This window comes from Lepidochelys kempii, chromosome 3 (genome assembly GCF_965140265.1).
Source record: "Lepidochelys kempii isolate rLepKem1 chromosome 3, rLepKem1.hap2, whole genome shotgun sequence".
NCBI lineage: Eukaryota > Metazoa > Chordata > Testudines > Cheloniidae > Lepidochelys > Lepidochelys kempii.
This window is the reverse complement of record NC_133258.1, coordinates 126,325,458-126,339,613: the sequence shown is the minus strand read 5'-3', so window position 1 is coordinate 126,339,613 and position 14,156 is coordinate 126,325,458. Positions and strand designations below refer to the sequence as shown.

Here is a 14,156-nt window from a genome sequence, read left to right as displayed (position 1 = left end):
GTTTCCTAGCTAAACCGTTCCTCTTACTGCTAGATGTAGCCTTGCTAAATAAACGTGTCTCCCTTGTATTCCAATATCTACTAATTTTCTTCCACTACAAAATGCTTAAAGGAAGGGGCAGAGATGTTTTTTGTATTTCTTTTTCCCTGCACTTGATTCTGAGCTACCTTACATTGGTTTTACATCAGTGCAATTTAATTGACTTCAGTGGAGTTACCTACAATGGTACAAAATCAGGAGTAAGATCAGAATATACCCACTGTCTTTATCACCTCTAAAAATCATTTTTCATACACAGGACCATGCTGTAAGTACCTGCCAGAGAAGGTAATTGGTAACCCATTATAAAACTCTCTAAGAACTATATAATATCATTAGAGCATCTTGACTGCATGAGCCCTTTATGTCTGCAATATGTGTAGTTTTAGATTTTTCTCTTATACTTGGGCCAGGTCTACAGTAAAAAGAGAGTCAACCCAGCTACGTTGCTGAAGGGTGTGGGGAAAAATAGCTATGCTGACCTAATCCCCAGTGCAGACAGTACTAGGTCGACTGAAGAACCCCTGCTGTCGTTGCAGTGAGAGACTACACTGAAGTATTGCAGTGGTGCTGCTGCAGCTGTACTGGCTTAAGTGTAGACGTAGCCTTAGTCTCTGCCCTGAAGAGCTTAAAACCCTCTTTGTGCTGGACTTTCTGTAGCACGGAATACAATGGGGAGCTGGCCCAGGACTGGGGCTCTGGGGTTCTACCGCAGTATAAATGATTGTGTTGGAAATGAACACAAGCCACAAAAACTAACGACCATACCACTAGTTACATTACTAAATGAGAGCAAGACTTTTTTTTTAATGTAGACTTATGTTTAAATTTTAAAACCATGTGGCTTTTTCTAACCATAATCTTAGTTAAGTAACAGATTTCTTAACTGTAACTTAAATGACAAGATTGCAAGAAACCAAGTCCTGTTTCTCAAACTGAGACGCTGAATTTGCAAAGATTTCAGATATGACTTGAAGTGAAATACGTGAAAGATAAGGGAAAAGCATTAAAAATAGAATTACAGTAAATAACTTGGTGTGGAAAAGACCCTACATGAGGAATGTATTTGCCTGGGGCTGGGGGAAGATGATCAAATGCTGTCTTGAGCCATAGACTTCATCTCCTTTCTTGTGGCAGGTCACTTTCTCTCAGTTGATTTGTGGGAGAATCCCTTGTGTAGTCCAGAATAGCCCTGAAAAATTGCTGTTTTAGGAAAATCTAAGTGTGCTATCAAAAATGGCACCTCTGGGTATAACATTCTTGCCCCCTTTGGCCCACACAGTTGGCCAACATTTGGGGCCTTGCTGGGCCGTTTCAGTTAGGCGAAATTGGGGATAGAGGTTGGGTGTTCCTTTGGTAGAATGCTGTTTATTTACAAACAATGCGCACACAGGCCTGTCTACTCTGAACACAGTAAACACAAATAACAGCAGGCAGTTGCCTTGCTCAGAAATCCAAGTCTGCCTTTCCAGTGAGTACTGGGTCCAAAAGAGTCAATCTCTCTCTCTCTGCTTTCTCCAAGGACCGTGCTTGCCACTGTTTCTCTCGCTTTCTGCCTTTCTCACACAGCTGCAGCCAATCAGCCCCAACAAAACCTTTCAGCCCACACGGAGTTAGCTTTGCCACGCAACCCTGTGCGTCTGGTGGTAGCCTCAGCTGTCGCTACGCTAAAGAGCATTTAATTGTTCCTTCCATTTAGCTTCCCAGGGTATGTCTATACAGCAAAGACAAACCCACGGCTGGCCTATGCCAACTGACTCTGCTTCAGGCTGCAGGGCTGTCTCATTGATGAGTAGACTTTCTGGCTTGGGCAGGAGCCTGAGCTCTGGGACCTTTCCACCTCACAGAGTCCTTCAGCCCAAGCCTAGATGTCTACACTGCAGCGAAACCGCCCTGTGCACCTGAGTCGGCTGGCATGGGCCAGCCATGGTTGTCTAGTTACTGTGTAGACAGACCCAAAGAAGCATGCTGAGCACACCCATCAGCTTTAACCAGATCTGTGGTTGTCTTTCCATCAAAGACCTGCTCTGATGGTCACTAACAATTCTTCTAGCACAGCAACTTCTTCTAAAATGTACTCAGACCTGTATTTTGTACTAAGGTGCCATGGTGCTAGGGCACTTACAAACATAGGATAGAGCTGGGCAAAATTTTGGACTCTTTTTTTTTTTTCCAGCCAAAAATAAAAATAAAAATGCAGGTTTGGGACAACCAGAACATTTGGTGAATATGTGTTCGTTTCACTGAACGGTTTAAGTCAAAACAGGAGACATTTTTGGAAATGTCCTAACAAACAATTGGACACTATCAAAACAAAACACTTCAGCTTTTTGGACTAGATTCACAACGGTATTTAGACACCATTCACAAACCAGGTAGTTGTGATGGTTTCCCCCCTTACACTCAACAGCCTGTTGGGCAGGGCCCTCTCTTGAGGTGAGGGGGACATAGGTTCAAACCCCCACTCTGGAGCAGAGACTTGAACCCAGGTCTCCCCACTCCCAGGAGCATGCCCTCACCATGAGGCACTCTGGAGTGGGGGGTGTCTCGGTCTCTCCTGTTGGAGCTTTTCCACATTTTTATAAAATATTTGAGTAGTCCTTGGGGCTGGGAGATGGAGAGTGACTCCATAGCCCACTGATTAGGGCACTCACCTGGGAGGTGGAACCCCTGGGTTCCTGTCCATGATCCAGCGTGGAGACTTCCGCCTGGCCTGGCCCAACCCAAATGAGTATCCTAACAACTGGGCTATTGAGCGTAAGGAGATCTCCTTCTCTATTCTTGTGAAACTAGCCCTTATTTTCCTTTTCCTTTTTCTTAAAATACACACAACAATCTCATTCCAACTTTTCAATTTGACAATTTCCGTTCTGGTTCAACCCAAACCAAAAAACTGTTAGGTGTCCCACGAGCTCCCCTCCGGAACTGCCAGCAAAGCAAAGTATTCTCTGTTGTGAAGTACTGAAGTGCTAAAATGCACATCCATTACATACATGCACTACTAGTTGTCAGTCCCTGCCACTGGGTTGATGATGGGGACTATGTTTTTGTGCGTGTGATGAACCAAAAATAAGAAGACTATATACTTTGTTCCTTATTTAAATTAGGACCCTAGATCAGTATTGTTGAACTTAATTTCCAGCTTAAAAAAAATAAGTTTGGTAATGGGTTACAGACTTGTTTGTTCTTTATATGAAGGTTTTGTTTTATGAATAGTTTTAACAAGGGTTAAAATTGTTAGTATCCAAAAGGTCTCTGTCTTGATCCATAATCATGGCTTATGTCTAATTCCTTCCACTGATTTTTGTTTATAACCATCTATAACACATTCTACTCATGTCTGTAACATCCTTATAACCTATATAATTTATTAACCCTTTATAAACTATTTAGAAAAAACACTTTATATTAAAGTGTGACTGTTTAATTCTAGCCCGGGTGAGTTTGATAGCTGTTGAGCAGCCTTTATGATTGATTTTCAATGGAAACTAGAAGCCTAAATACCTTTTGTGAATCTGAGCTGTTCCCTCTCCAGTGGACAAGTGTCCACATTACAACAGCCGCCACAATGATTTGAATGCAAAGAACATTCCTCTTTTACAAATTATTAAATTTAACTTTTATCTTGGCTACACTTTAAAGTCTGCTGTTTGAAAACTTATGATTAGAATACTTTTAAGGAATTGGAATGGTGTTCAAATCCACGCAGGGTAAAATGTCATTTTGGGGGCTAGTCTGACATTTCTCCCCCACAAGATTTTCACGTTTTGTAAATATGCCATCTGCCAGGGAGGGAGACAAATGTCTTATTTCTTTTATATGTGCAAACCTTCCCTCTTATGCCAAAAAACCTTTAAAAATGCATTTACCAGTATCTGAGTGTGACTCAGTGCAAACATTTAAATACAGCACTTACGTTAAATCAATTTTATATCAGCGGGGGGTTCACTAAGGACATGTACTGCATTGTGTAAAGTGAGTAAACAAGGAAGGGTTAAGGGCTGAATCCTACTTTCTTTATCCATTGACTTTCAAGGGAACTACTTCTGTGAGTAAAGTAAATGGGATTTGGCCCTAAACCTTTTAAAGATGTTGAAATGAGAACATGTTTTTAGTGTATCTGATCTTGCAGTCTGCTCAGGCAAAACTCCATTGATTTCAATTAGGTTTTTTTTTTAAAAAAACTTGAACGACTTCCCTTGGGGATATTCTTCTGAGTAAGGACTTGGAGGATCAAGCCCTCAGTTACCCTGTCTGCTTTAAAAGCCAGGTTTTTTTCCAGTGGCCTCAGAACCCAACAGCTCCATCCCACATCGGTACCAAATAAGTGGCAGTACTGAACTCTTCTGAAAACTGTGGCCCTATGTGTTTATATGTTCTCTTTTACTCCCTTGTGAAAGTTTGCTACCTTTCCAGATCTCCAGAACGGTCTGTTCATGAATAATCTTGCTTCATTTTTATTCAATCTTGACAAGTTAGTTGCACGAGTCTGTTTTTGATTATTCACCCATAATCTTGTATAATCGACATTGCACCCTTAGTTCTGTCCGTTATAGTCTTTTTCCATATGTTCCCCAAACTTGATGCAACCTATATTCACTCCTTACTTAGTTCAATAACAGGTAAGTAAAATACACACTATTTAATGTATATACACAATAGATTCAGTGTAGTTTTGTCATAGCATTACTGTATCTTTTAAAGAAAAAAAATAGATAACTGGATTCTAAAAAGTTAAGTCTTTTAGTTATGGAGTGGGTGGGGGGAAGGTTAATTTAACCATTGTAGATCTGGAGCAACTCCCTTGACATAATTTGATTCAGATTTACACCAGTGTGACAGAATAGTCTGGCTCAGAATTGTGTTTTTCTGAGGCTTTTCATAATCCATCTTCACGAGACTTTTCTTCTTTTGATTACCAGCCTGCAGTGGAAGATGCCATCTTGGATGAAGAATTTACAAGTGAGGTAATTCTGTGCATGTTATAATTTCCTGGATATTTTCATGCTTGTCAATTTTCTACCTTCATGAAAAAAATTCTAGTATTTCCCACCACCTCCAGGAAATACTGTGAGAATTGACTTTCACTCAAATGCTACTTTGAAAACTGAAAATATACTATTTGGGTTGGATGTTGAGGATCTTTCCTAGCAGTGAGGCTATTAAACTGTGAGGTAGCCTTTTAAGAAAAGCTATGGATGCCACATTGCTTGTCATTTTTAAAACTGGCCTGGAGAAAACAATGGTGACTATAAAGCAGGGAACTATTCTGCCGTGGCCAGGGAATGGTCGAATTGCTCTAATAGTACTTTTCTTTCCGTAAGTCCTGACATGTCAAGAATTTTTGCAAAACTATCAGTGGCCATTCTGTCCTAAGCATGAAGATTCTATTATTTTAAGAGTGAGACAGCAAAACTGTGTTGTGAAAGAGGCAGTCTTGTAGCTTAAAATGAAGGAAGAAAGATATGAGATGTTGGATGGAAGGAATAGGGGAGAAACTCAACAAAAAAGAGAAAAATGGGAGACTGGATTATGAGGGGTGTGTGTGTGTATGTATATGTATGTGTGTGTGTGTGTGTAAATTAAAAATAACACAATACACACACAAAGACCGAGGGAGACCTGTGTATTGACTAGTAGAGAAGAAAAGAACTGGATTCAAAGTTAAGAAGTATGAAAGAATAAAAGATGAGGGTAGCTATGGCATACTGTCTCTTTACATTTTTATACAAGAGAGCATGTAATAGTGATCTGTTACTCTTAGGGGCCATTAAGCAATACATTTGCACAAGTTACAGTGAACTGGACTCAACTGATGAATTGATACTAAATGCTACCAAGCTTGTGGGTTTACTTCATTCGTCCATTAGACTGACTCTTCATCCCAAATAGACTGTATGCTCATTAGCTTAACAGTGAAGATAAATAAACACTGCTACGGTCTTGTCTACACTACAAAAATACTGGCTTCTGATAGTGGTTTGACCTGTAAGTGTAGACAAGGACAAACCGTATTCAGTGCCATGTCAGAAACTGGGATTAAAACCTGCTCAGCTGGGCTCCCCATATCATCCTCATGAGCCTCAGGCTCATTGAAACCCCTACCCCTGAAAACCAGAAGGCTCCTTAGAAGTCACCCCACAAGACTTAGTAGACTTGTTAGGCCCCAATGAGACTTCTATATGATGGGGGCTAGAGAAGCTGCCATAGCCTCTCAATTCTTGCATGGGGGTAGGAGCTTGGAAGAGCATCAAAAACTCTTCCAAAGCCAGGGGAGTCCTGCAAGCTCCTGAGGCTTGGGGGTGGAGTGGGGCCAATGAACCTCATAAGACTTGTGGCTTGGAAACCCCTTAAGAGACAACTGAGGCTGATGTGGTGGTAAACTATGAATCTGCAGGGACCCACAAGATTTTGGATAGTGGGGAAGGGAAGTTGCCAAACTTCATAAGTAGAGCATGTAGAAAATATTTTAAGAAGGTATATCTGTTTTACATGGTCATTTTGTGAACACAGACTTTCAGGGGAAAATGGCTGGTTTTCCAAGTCTTCTAACTTTTTTTGCCAGTTTTTTTTATGATACTTTTTAATCACAAGGGTTACTACAGCTCTTGGCTTTCAGTTAACAAAATTTTGATTTTTTAAAAAAAAAAAATATAGTGAACCTTGTGGAAACAACTTCAACATTTAAATTTTTTTCACAACTCTTTTTAAATTTCAACCCTCTCCGCTTTCTGGGTACTGATGCACTTATGCAGATGGAGCCCCCTCCTGTAGACATGAGGAGGTGCATGAGGATTGGGCTCCTCTCTTAAGTGCAGTAGAACCTAAGAGTTACAAACGCCTCAGAAATGGAGGTTGTTCGTAACACTGAACAAAACATTATGGTGGTTCTTTCAAAAGTTTACAGCTGAACAATGACTTAATACAGCTTTGAAGCTTTACTATGCAGAAGAAAAATACTATGTCTTCTTTTTCTCCCAGAGCAGATTTAACCCTCTTGCACCCCTGGATAGCAATGCAAAGTACAGAGGGAAACTGAGGCATATATAGGCGGCATAAAACTGTTACAGAAAATTCTCACATCACAGTTGCATTATATGGAGTTCTCACTGTTTCTTGGCACCTTGGTCTTGGGTTTTCTCTCCTTTTTATGTGCTTTTGCCTTCTATCTATAAGTATCCACAAAGTGCTTACATGGTGGTATCATATCGTACTGTTTTCTGTACTTTCCCCAGCAAGTGGGATGCAAAGTGAGTAACCCAGAACAGGGTGTGGCTATGCCTGTCTAAACAGCCTGCCTCAGTGGTTTTTATAAAGGGTGCGCAAAGAATAAGGAGGCTAAGAAGGCAGAGTTAGAGGTGAAACATCAATTACACCGTGTAGGAGAGGGTCCTCTCTCCTCACCTAAAGTTTTCTCAAACACTCCTTTATTGCAGGGGCCCACAAACAAATTGTATGTCTTTCCCATTCATATCCTGCTGGTCACCATGAGATTTGAGCTCTGACTGCAAACTATCCAAGCCAGAGTCTGTACAGCACCAAGAACCCTTCCAGGTTTAACTTAGGCAAGTCTACCTATAAAACCACTACAGTGGGACAGCTGTGCTGCTGTAGCGCTTCAGTGTAGACGCTCCCCGTGCTGACGGGAGGGGTTCTCCTGTCAGTGTAGGTAATCCATCTCCGAAGAAGAGGTAGTTAGGTTGATGAAAGAATGCTTCCATTGACTTAGTGTTGTCTACATTGGAAGTTAGGTCTGCATAGCTATATCTTTGGGGGAGGGGGAGATGGATTTTTCACATCCCTGAGAAGTATAACTATGCCAGTGTAGGTTCCCTAATAAATAGTACAGAGAAGGACCAGTTTCTTGAATGTTAGGTTCCCATCACCATGGATATATGGACTACTGGCTGAGTGACTAATAAGTCTGCCTAACATCCTGTAGCAATCTTCTAGCTGATGGAAGTGCTGCACCCAAATCCAAAGCCAGTTTTATCAGGAAACCCTTCATCTATATTTTAAAGGGTGGCCTGAAGGCACTTAATGCAGACAATAGATTGCATTCACTGCAGGGATGTGTTTAAACAAAATGCTTTGGGCTATATTAGCATCCTTCCCCACTGCTATGCACAGTCCACATAAATCAGATAAAATAGAAAAAACAATAAAAAAATTACATTGCCTATTATCTGAGTTAGTGCTGTCTGATTTTGCTGTCACTGGGACAAGTTCCTTGAATGTCCCAGAGGGCAAAAATGACTAAGAGAACATTAATAGACAATGATTTTCCCAGGACCAGCCAGCAGCAGGAAATATTGGTGTTACCCATGCTGCTTCTGAGACTAATTGAACACAGATGGCTGGGGTGTTTTGATTGTAGAAGTAGGACTGCTCTCCAGGCAAATTTATTTATCTGTAGAAGAGCATTTCCCTCTGTCTGAAAGTTCTAAAAGTGTTAATGAAACTGATGATTTAGTGACTTAGAAATAGATGTTTTGGCCAATGGAAGGCCTCACAACTCAGTTGTTAAAGATCCCATGGTGGTGTTAAGGAAGGGTGTTAATCCTAGACTGTGTTCTGACCAAATTCCTATCTGTCTAGGCTCTCCTTGTAGTTTCAGTTGGGGGGCTGTATTCTTTATTTCACTTCCTAAGCTATTGAGAAGTTATGCTGTGTACACTGTAAAACAGTAGGTGCGTTCCTCAGAAATAGCTTCATTTTAGGTGGATTCAGCATTTTTTTTTTTTTTACACTTTCTACGCTTCTGTTCCTTCATACCTTTTCCAGGAGTGTTGCCAGTCTTAACTTCAGTATTTTCAGATCTGCTACTGGAAACCTGCTGTTGAAGTTCAATGTATTATCAACAAAAATGATTTCTCTGTCAAAGCTGCCACCTAGCCAGAAATAGAATTAGATAAAACCTCTCAATTTGTTTAATGAAAAACTCATGGCACAACTGAAAAATTTAGGATTTCAGAGCCACCCCTCACCCCCTGTTCTGAAATTTTCAAATATTGCTGTTGCTTTGAAAAATGTATTTCCTCCAATAGTAAAATCAGTAGCTAGATGAAAGTTGAGGAAGAAATGGAATTCTTGTGGTAATGTTTGGAGAGAGCACAGAGTGGCATATAAGCCAGGCTCTTTGGTGTCTAGTAGTCCAACAGGCAGGAGAGAGGACACCAGCAGTACCCTCTGAAGCTACTGTAACATACACACAATTGTCAAGGGAAGGCAAAACAGGTGCCCTAAATACACTTATCCATAGTTATTCCACATCTATTTTTATATAAATGCAGAAGATGAAGAAGACTAGACTGAGTACCAATATTAAAGGATAAACACAGCACTCGCATAGGAGTAAAAACGTAAGACTTCTTGCTCTTGTATTCCTGTCATCATGCTGACAATGTGTTCAAAGCACGTCTGTGCTTATGTAACACTAAAGTCAGTTGACAACAACACAAACTTTCCATAACACTGTGGTGGTATTCAACTGCCAGCTATAGAAAACCTGGAAAACACATTTCCAGCCTATTTGTAAATAATATAATGTCACTGAACTTACCTCTACAGCAATTTCAATGTAGCTTCAAAAAAAGAACAGGAGTACTTGTGGCACCTTAGAGACTAACAAATTTATTAGAGCAAAAGCTTTCATGGGCTAAAGCTCACTTCATCGGATGCATAGAATGGAACATATAATAAGAAGACATATATAATAATATACACATACATACAGAGAAGGTGGAAGTTGCCATACAAACTGTAAGAGGCTAATTAATTAAGATGAGCTATTATCTGCAGGAGAAAAAAACTTTTGTAGTGATAATGAAGATGGCCCATTTAGGAAGTTGACAAGAAGGTGTGAGGATACTTAACATAGGGAAATAGATTCAATATGTGTAATGACCCAGTCACTCCCAGTCTCTATTCAAACCCAAGTTAATGGTATCTAGTTTGCATATTAATTCAAGCTCAGCAGTTTCTCATTGGAGTCTGTTTTTGAAGCTTTTCTGTTGCAAAATTTGCCACCCTTAAATCTTTTACTGAGTGGCCGGTGAGGTTAAAGTGTTCTCCTTCGGTTTTTGAATGTTATGATTCCTTATGTCAGATTTGTGTCCATTTATTCTTTTACATAGAGACTGTCCGGTTTGGCCAACGTACATGGCAGCGGGGCATTGCTGGCACATGATGGCATATATCACATTGGTAGATGTGCAGGTGAACGAGCCCCTGATGGAGTGGCTAATGTGATTAGGTCCTATGATGGTGTCACTTGAATAAATATGTGGACAGAGTTGGCAGCAGGCTTTGTTGCAAGGATAGGTTCCTGGGTTAGTGTTTCTGTTGTGTGGTGTGTGCTTGCTGGAGAGCATTTGCTTCAGGTTGGGGGGCTGTCTGTAATCGAGGACTGGTCTGTCTCCCAAGATCTGTGAGAGTGAGGGATCATTTTTCAGGATAGGTTGTAAATCTTTGATGATGCGCTGGAGAGGTTTTAGTTGAGGGCTGAAGGTGACAGCTAGTGGCGTTCTGTTATTTTCTTTGTTGGGCCTGTCCTGTATTAGGTGACTTCTGGGTACTCTTCTGGCTCTGTCAATCTGTTTTTTCACTTCAGTAGGTGGGTATTGTAGTTTTAAGAATGCTTGATAGAGATCTTGTCGGTGTTTGTCTTTGTCTGAGGGATTGGAGCAAATGCAGTTGTATCTTCGAGCTTGGCTGTAGACAATGGATCATGTGATGTGTCCTGGATGGAAGCTGGAGGCATGTAGATAAGTATAGCAGTCAGTAGGTTTCCGGTATAGGGTGCTGTTTATGTGACCATCGCTTATTAGCACAGTAGTGTCCAGGAAATGGACAGCTTGTGTGGATTGGTCTAGGCTGAGATTGATGGTGGGATGGAAATTGTTGAAATCATGGTGGAATTCCTCAAGGGCTAAGGAAGCGTTGTTCTAAGTCAGCCATAAAAATGCTGGCATACTGTGGGGCCATGCAGGTACCCATAGCAGTGCTGCTGACCTGAAGGTATACATTGTCCCCAAATGTGAAATAGTTGTGGGTGAGGACAAAGTCACAAAGTTCAGCCACCAGGTTAGCCATGACATTATCGGGGATAGTGTTCTTGACGGCTTGTAGTCCATCTTTGTGTGGAATGTTGGTGTAGAGGGCTTCTACATCCATAGTGGCCAGGGTGGTGTTTTCTGGAAGATCACTGATGGATTGTAGTTTCCTCAGGAAGTCAGTGGTGTATTGAAGATAGCTGGGAGTGCTGATAGCGTAGGGCCTGAGGAGAGAGTCCACATAGCCAGACAATCCTGCTGTTAGGGTTCCAATGCCTGAGATGATGAGGTGTCCAGGATTTCCAGATTTATGGATCTTGGGTAGCAAATAGAATACCCCTGATTGGGGTTCTAGGCATGTGTCTGCACAGATCTGTTCCTGTGCTTTTTCAGGGAGTTTCTTGAGCAGATGGTGTAGTTTCTTTTGATAATCCTCAGTGGGATCAGAGGATAACGGCCTGTAGAATGTGGAGTTAGAGAGCTGCGTAGTAGCCTCTTGTTCATATTCCAACTTATTCATGATGACAGCATCTCCTTTGTCAGCCTTTTTGATTATGATGTCAGAGTTGTTCCTGAGGCTGTTGATGGCGTTGTGTTCAGCATGGCTGATGTTATGGGGCAAGTGATGCTGCTTTTCCACAATTTCAGCCCGTGCATGTCGATGGAAGCAATCTATGTAGAAGTCCAGTCTGTTTCGACCTTCAGGAGGAGTCCATGCAGAATCCTTCTTTTTGTAGTGTTGGTAGGAAGGATTCTGTGGGTTAGTATGTTGTTCAGAGGTGTGTTGGAAATATTCTTTGAGTCAGAGATGTCAAAAGTATGATACAGTTCTGTGGTGACCTGGAATCCTGTTTGTGGGGCTGGACGGACAAAAGGAGAGGCCCCGAGACAGGACAGACTCTTCTGCTGGGCTAAGAGTATAGCTGGAAAGATTAACAATATTGTTGGGTGGGTTAAGGGACTACTGTTGAGGGTCCTTGTGGCATGTAGCAGTTTGGACAGTTTAATGTACTTTTTCTTTTGTAGAGAAGCAAAGTTTGTGTTGTAAATGGCTTGTCTAGTTTTTGTAAAATCTATCCATGAGGAAGTTTGTGTAGTTTCAGTATGCACAATGCCTTGCCTACAATCCTTCATCATTCAGTGGCTGGGCAGACAACTGATATAGGTCAGGCTAGTAATCTTCTAACCTACTGTCCCAAGAGCTGTTTTTATTACAATGTCAGATGAGGCCATTACCTTAAAGTTTAGTAATGGTATTTATGCTGGTGTGGTTTCCTTGTTAGGAAAGGTTCTATTAACTTGACATATTGGAATGGGACAGGGAGGTCTCTGCCTGGTTAAAGAGCTACCTAATCATGATCTTAATGATGACTTCTAATATTGGACCTAAGGATGGGATCCTCAAAAGTCCCTAACTCTTGGGTTTAGGCTCCTAAATCCCAGTTTCGGCTCCACTGTAAACCACAAAACTCCCAAGTCCCACCAAACCCTGTAGTCACCTAAACTTCACTCAGCGGAGAAGTTTTCAGGGTAAAAGCTCCCTAGCCACCTCTGTTCCTGCTTCTGAGCACATCCACTGCTGCCAGGCATCTGATGGAGATGGCAGTGCTGCTGCCACTCACCTTATCCATTTTAAACCAGTGGTTAGAGCACTCACCCGGGAAGTGGGAACCCCACATTCAATTCCCCTCTCAGGAGGCTGCTCTAACCACTGAGCTATGGGGTATTCTGATGTGGTGTGCCCTCAGACATGCCTGTTGAAGCTGCTCCACTCTGGATCAATAATGAGAGTGACTGGAGCAGCAGAATTGGCCCCAGAGTCTCCCACCTCCAAGGCAGGAGCCCTATCCATTGGACTGCGGTCATTCTCCTTCTCTCTTGCCCAATGACTGTTCCACTGTGGATAAATACGTGACTCGCACATATCATTCAGCATTGCAAGGACTAAGTCCGTTTGTGGACTGCAACCTAACTACTTAGCTAAGGAGATAGAAATGCATGTATGGGAAACAAAGGTCAATGCCAATACATATGTGGGATATATGCAAAACTAACTGCTCTGAATTGATCTTTTTGCTGCGCAGAAGACTGACTTATCTGTTGTATTTTGTGTGTTGGAATAAACCTGAAACATGTAGTTTTACCCTGCGGCAGGAAGGATAGTAGATAAGAAGAATGTTTAAAAGGTTGTGTGCCTTAAAACGTCTTTTGATCCTAGAATAGTTTGTTCTTTCCAGAAAAAGCAAATAGGTAGCTGATCATCAAATTTACAGTACAATGTGGGGAGGGAGAGAGAGGATGTATAATACAACATAACTTTTGTTTTAATAACTGGTTGAGGTTGCTAAGTGACAGCAGTGCATTTAGCCATCAAATTGTTTACAAAATCCAAGCTCTTGGAAATGAACAGATAAAGATATTATATATCCTCTTCTGCTGAAATAATGAACAAAACACGTTCTTATCAAGTAATGCATTTTTATTCAACAAAATACGTTTACCTCTGACCCCAAATCCTAGTCTACTCAGTTATGAGGAATCTCAAAATAGAAACATAACCTCTTTGAAAAATAAACATGAAATTTAAAATTGACCTTAAATGCATGTCCACATATGTAATTTTTATCATTGGTTGGTATTGATACATGTGTTTCTAAGAAATTACTCTAATTTTTTTCTTGATAGTACTGCCAGTGTTACTTTGTGCTTTCCACTAGATAAGAATGGTGTATGTAGGCAGTGTAAGATTTATAATGTCCTTAGCTATTTATTTATTTGTTTGTTTGCTTTTAAAGTTTTGGCAGGTAACAAGAGTTTTGTAACTTAGCAATGTTAATTGGCTTTTGAAATGGACTTTTTGGAAGTTCCAAAGGGGTCTCTTTTCTTTAAACATTTCTCATTATATTTTTTAAAAGAGCCATTTCTTCATTTACTTACTAAAAAGAAAAAACAAGTGGAGTTGGTCAGGGCACCAAGTTAATACTGGCTCCTGAATTACCCTGTCCAATTCAATGCACACCTGACAAATAAGCATGATCCCTTGGTATCTGAGGCCCAGTCCTA

The 14,156-nt window shown here is 41.0% G+C and overlaps 1 protein-coding gene across 3 annotated transcripts in view; it reads left to right on the top strand.

The window, feature by feature from the left end:
- Positions 1 to 14,156, top strand: part of RPS6KA2 (ribosomal protein S6 kinase A2) — a 476,285-nt gene that overhangs the window by 1,300 nt on the left and 460,829 nt on the right. For 2 of the 3 annotated variants that reach the window (XM_073337900.1, XM_073337901.1), the window contains one exon: positions 4,962 to 5,006. In XM_073337900.1, coding sequence (XP_073194001.1) covers positions 4,962 to 5,006 — 45 coding nt within the window. Of the gene's footprint in view, positions 1 to 298; positions 328 to 4,961; positions 5,007 to 14,156 lie in introns of all 3 variants that reach the window. The other variant, XM_073337899.1, reaches the window with a different exon arrangement.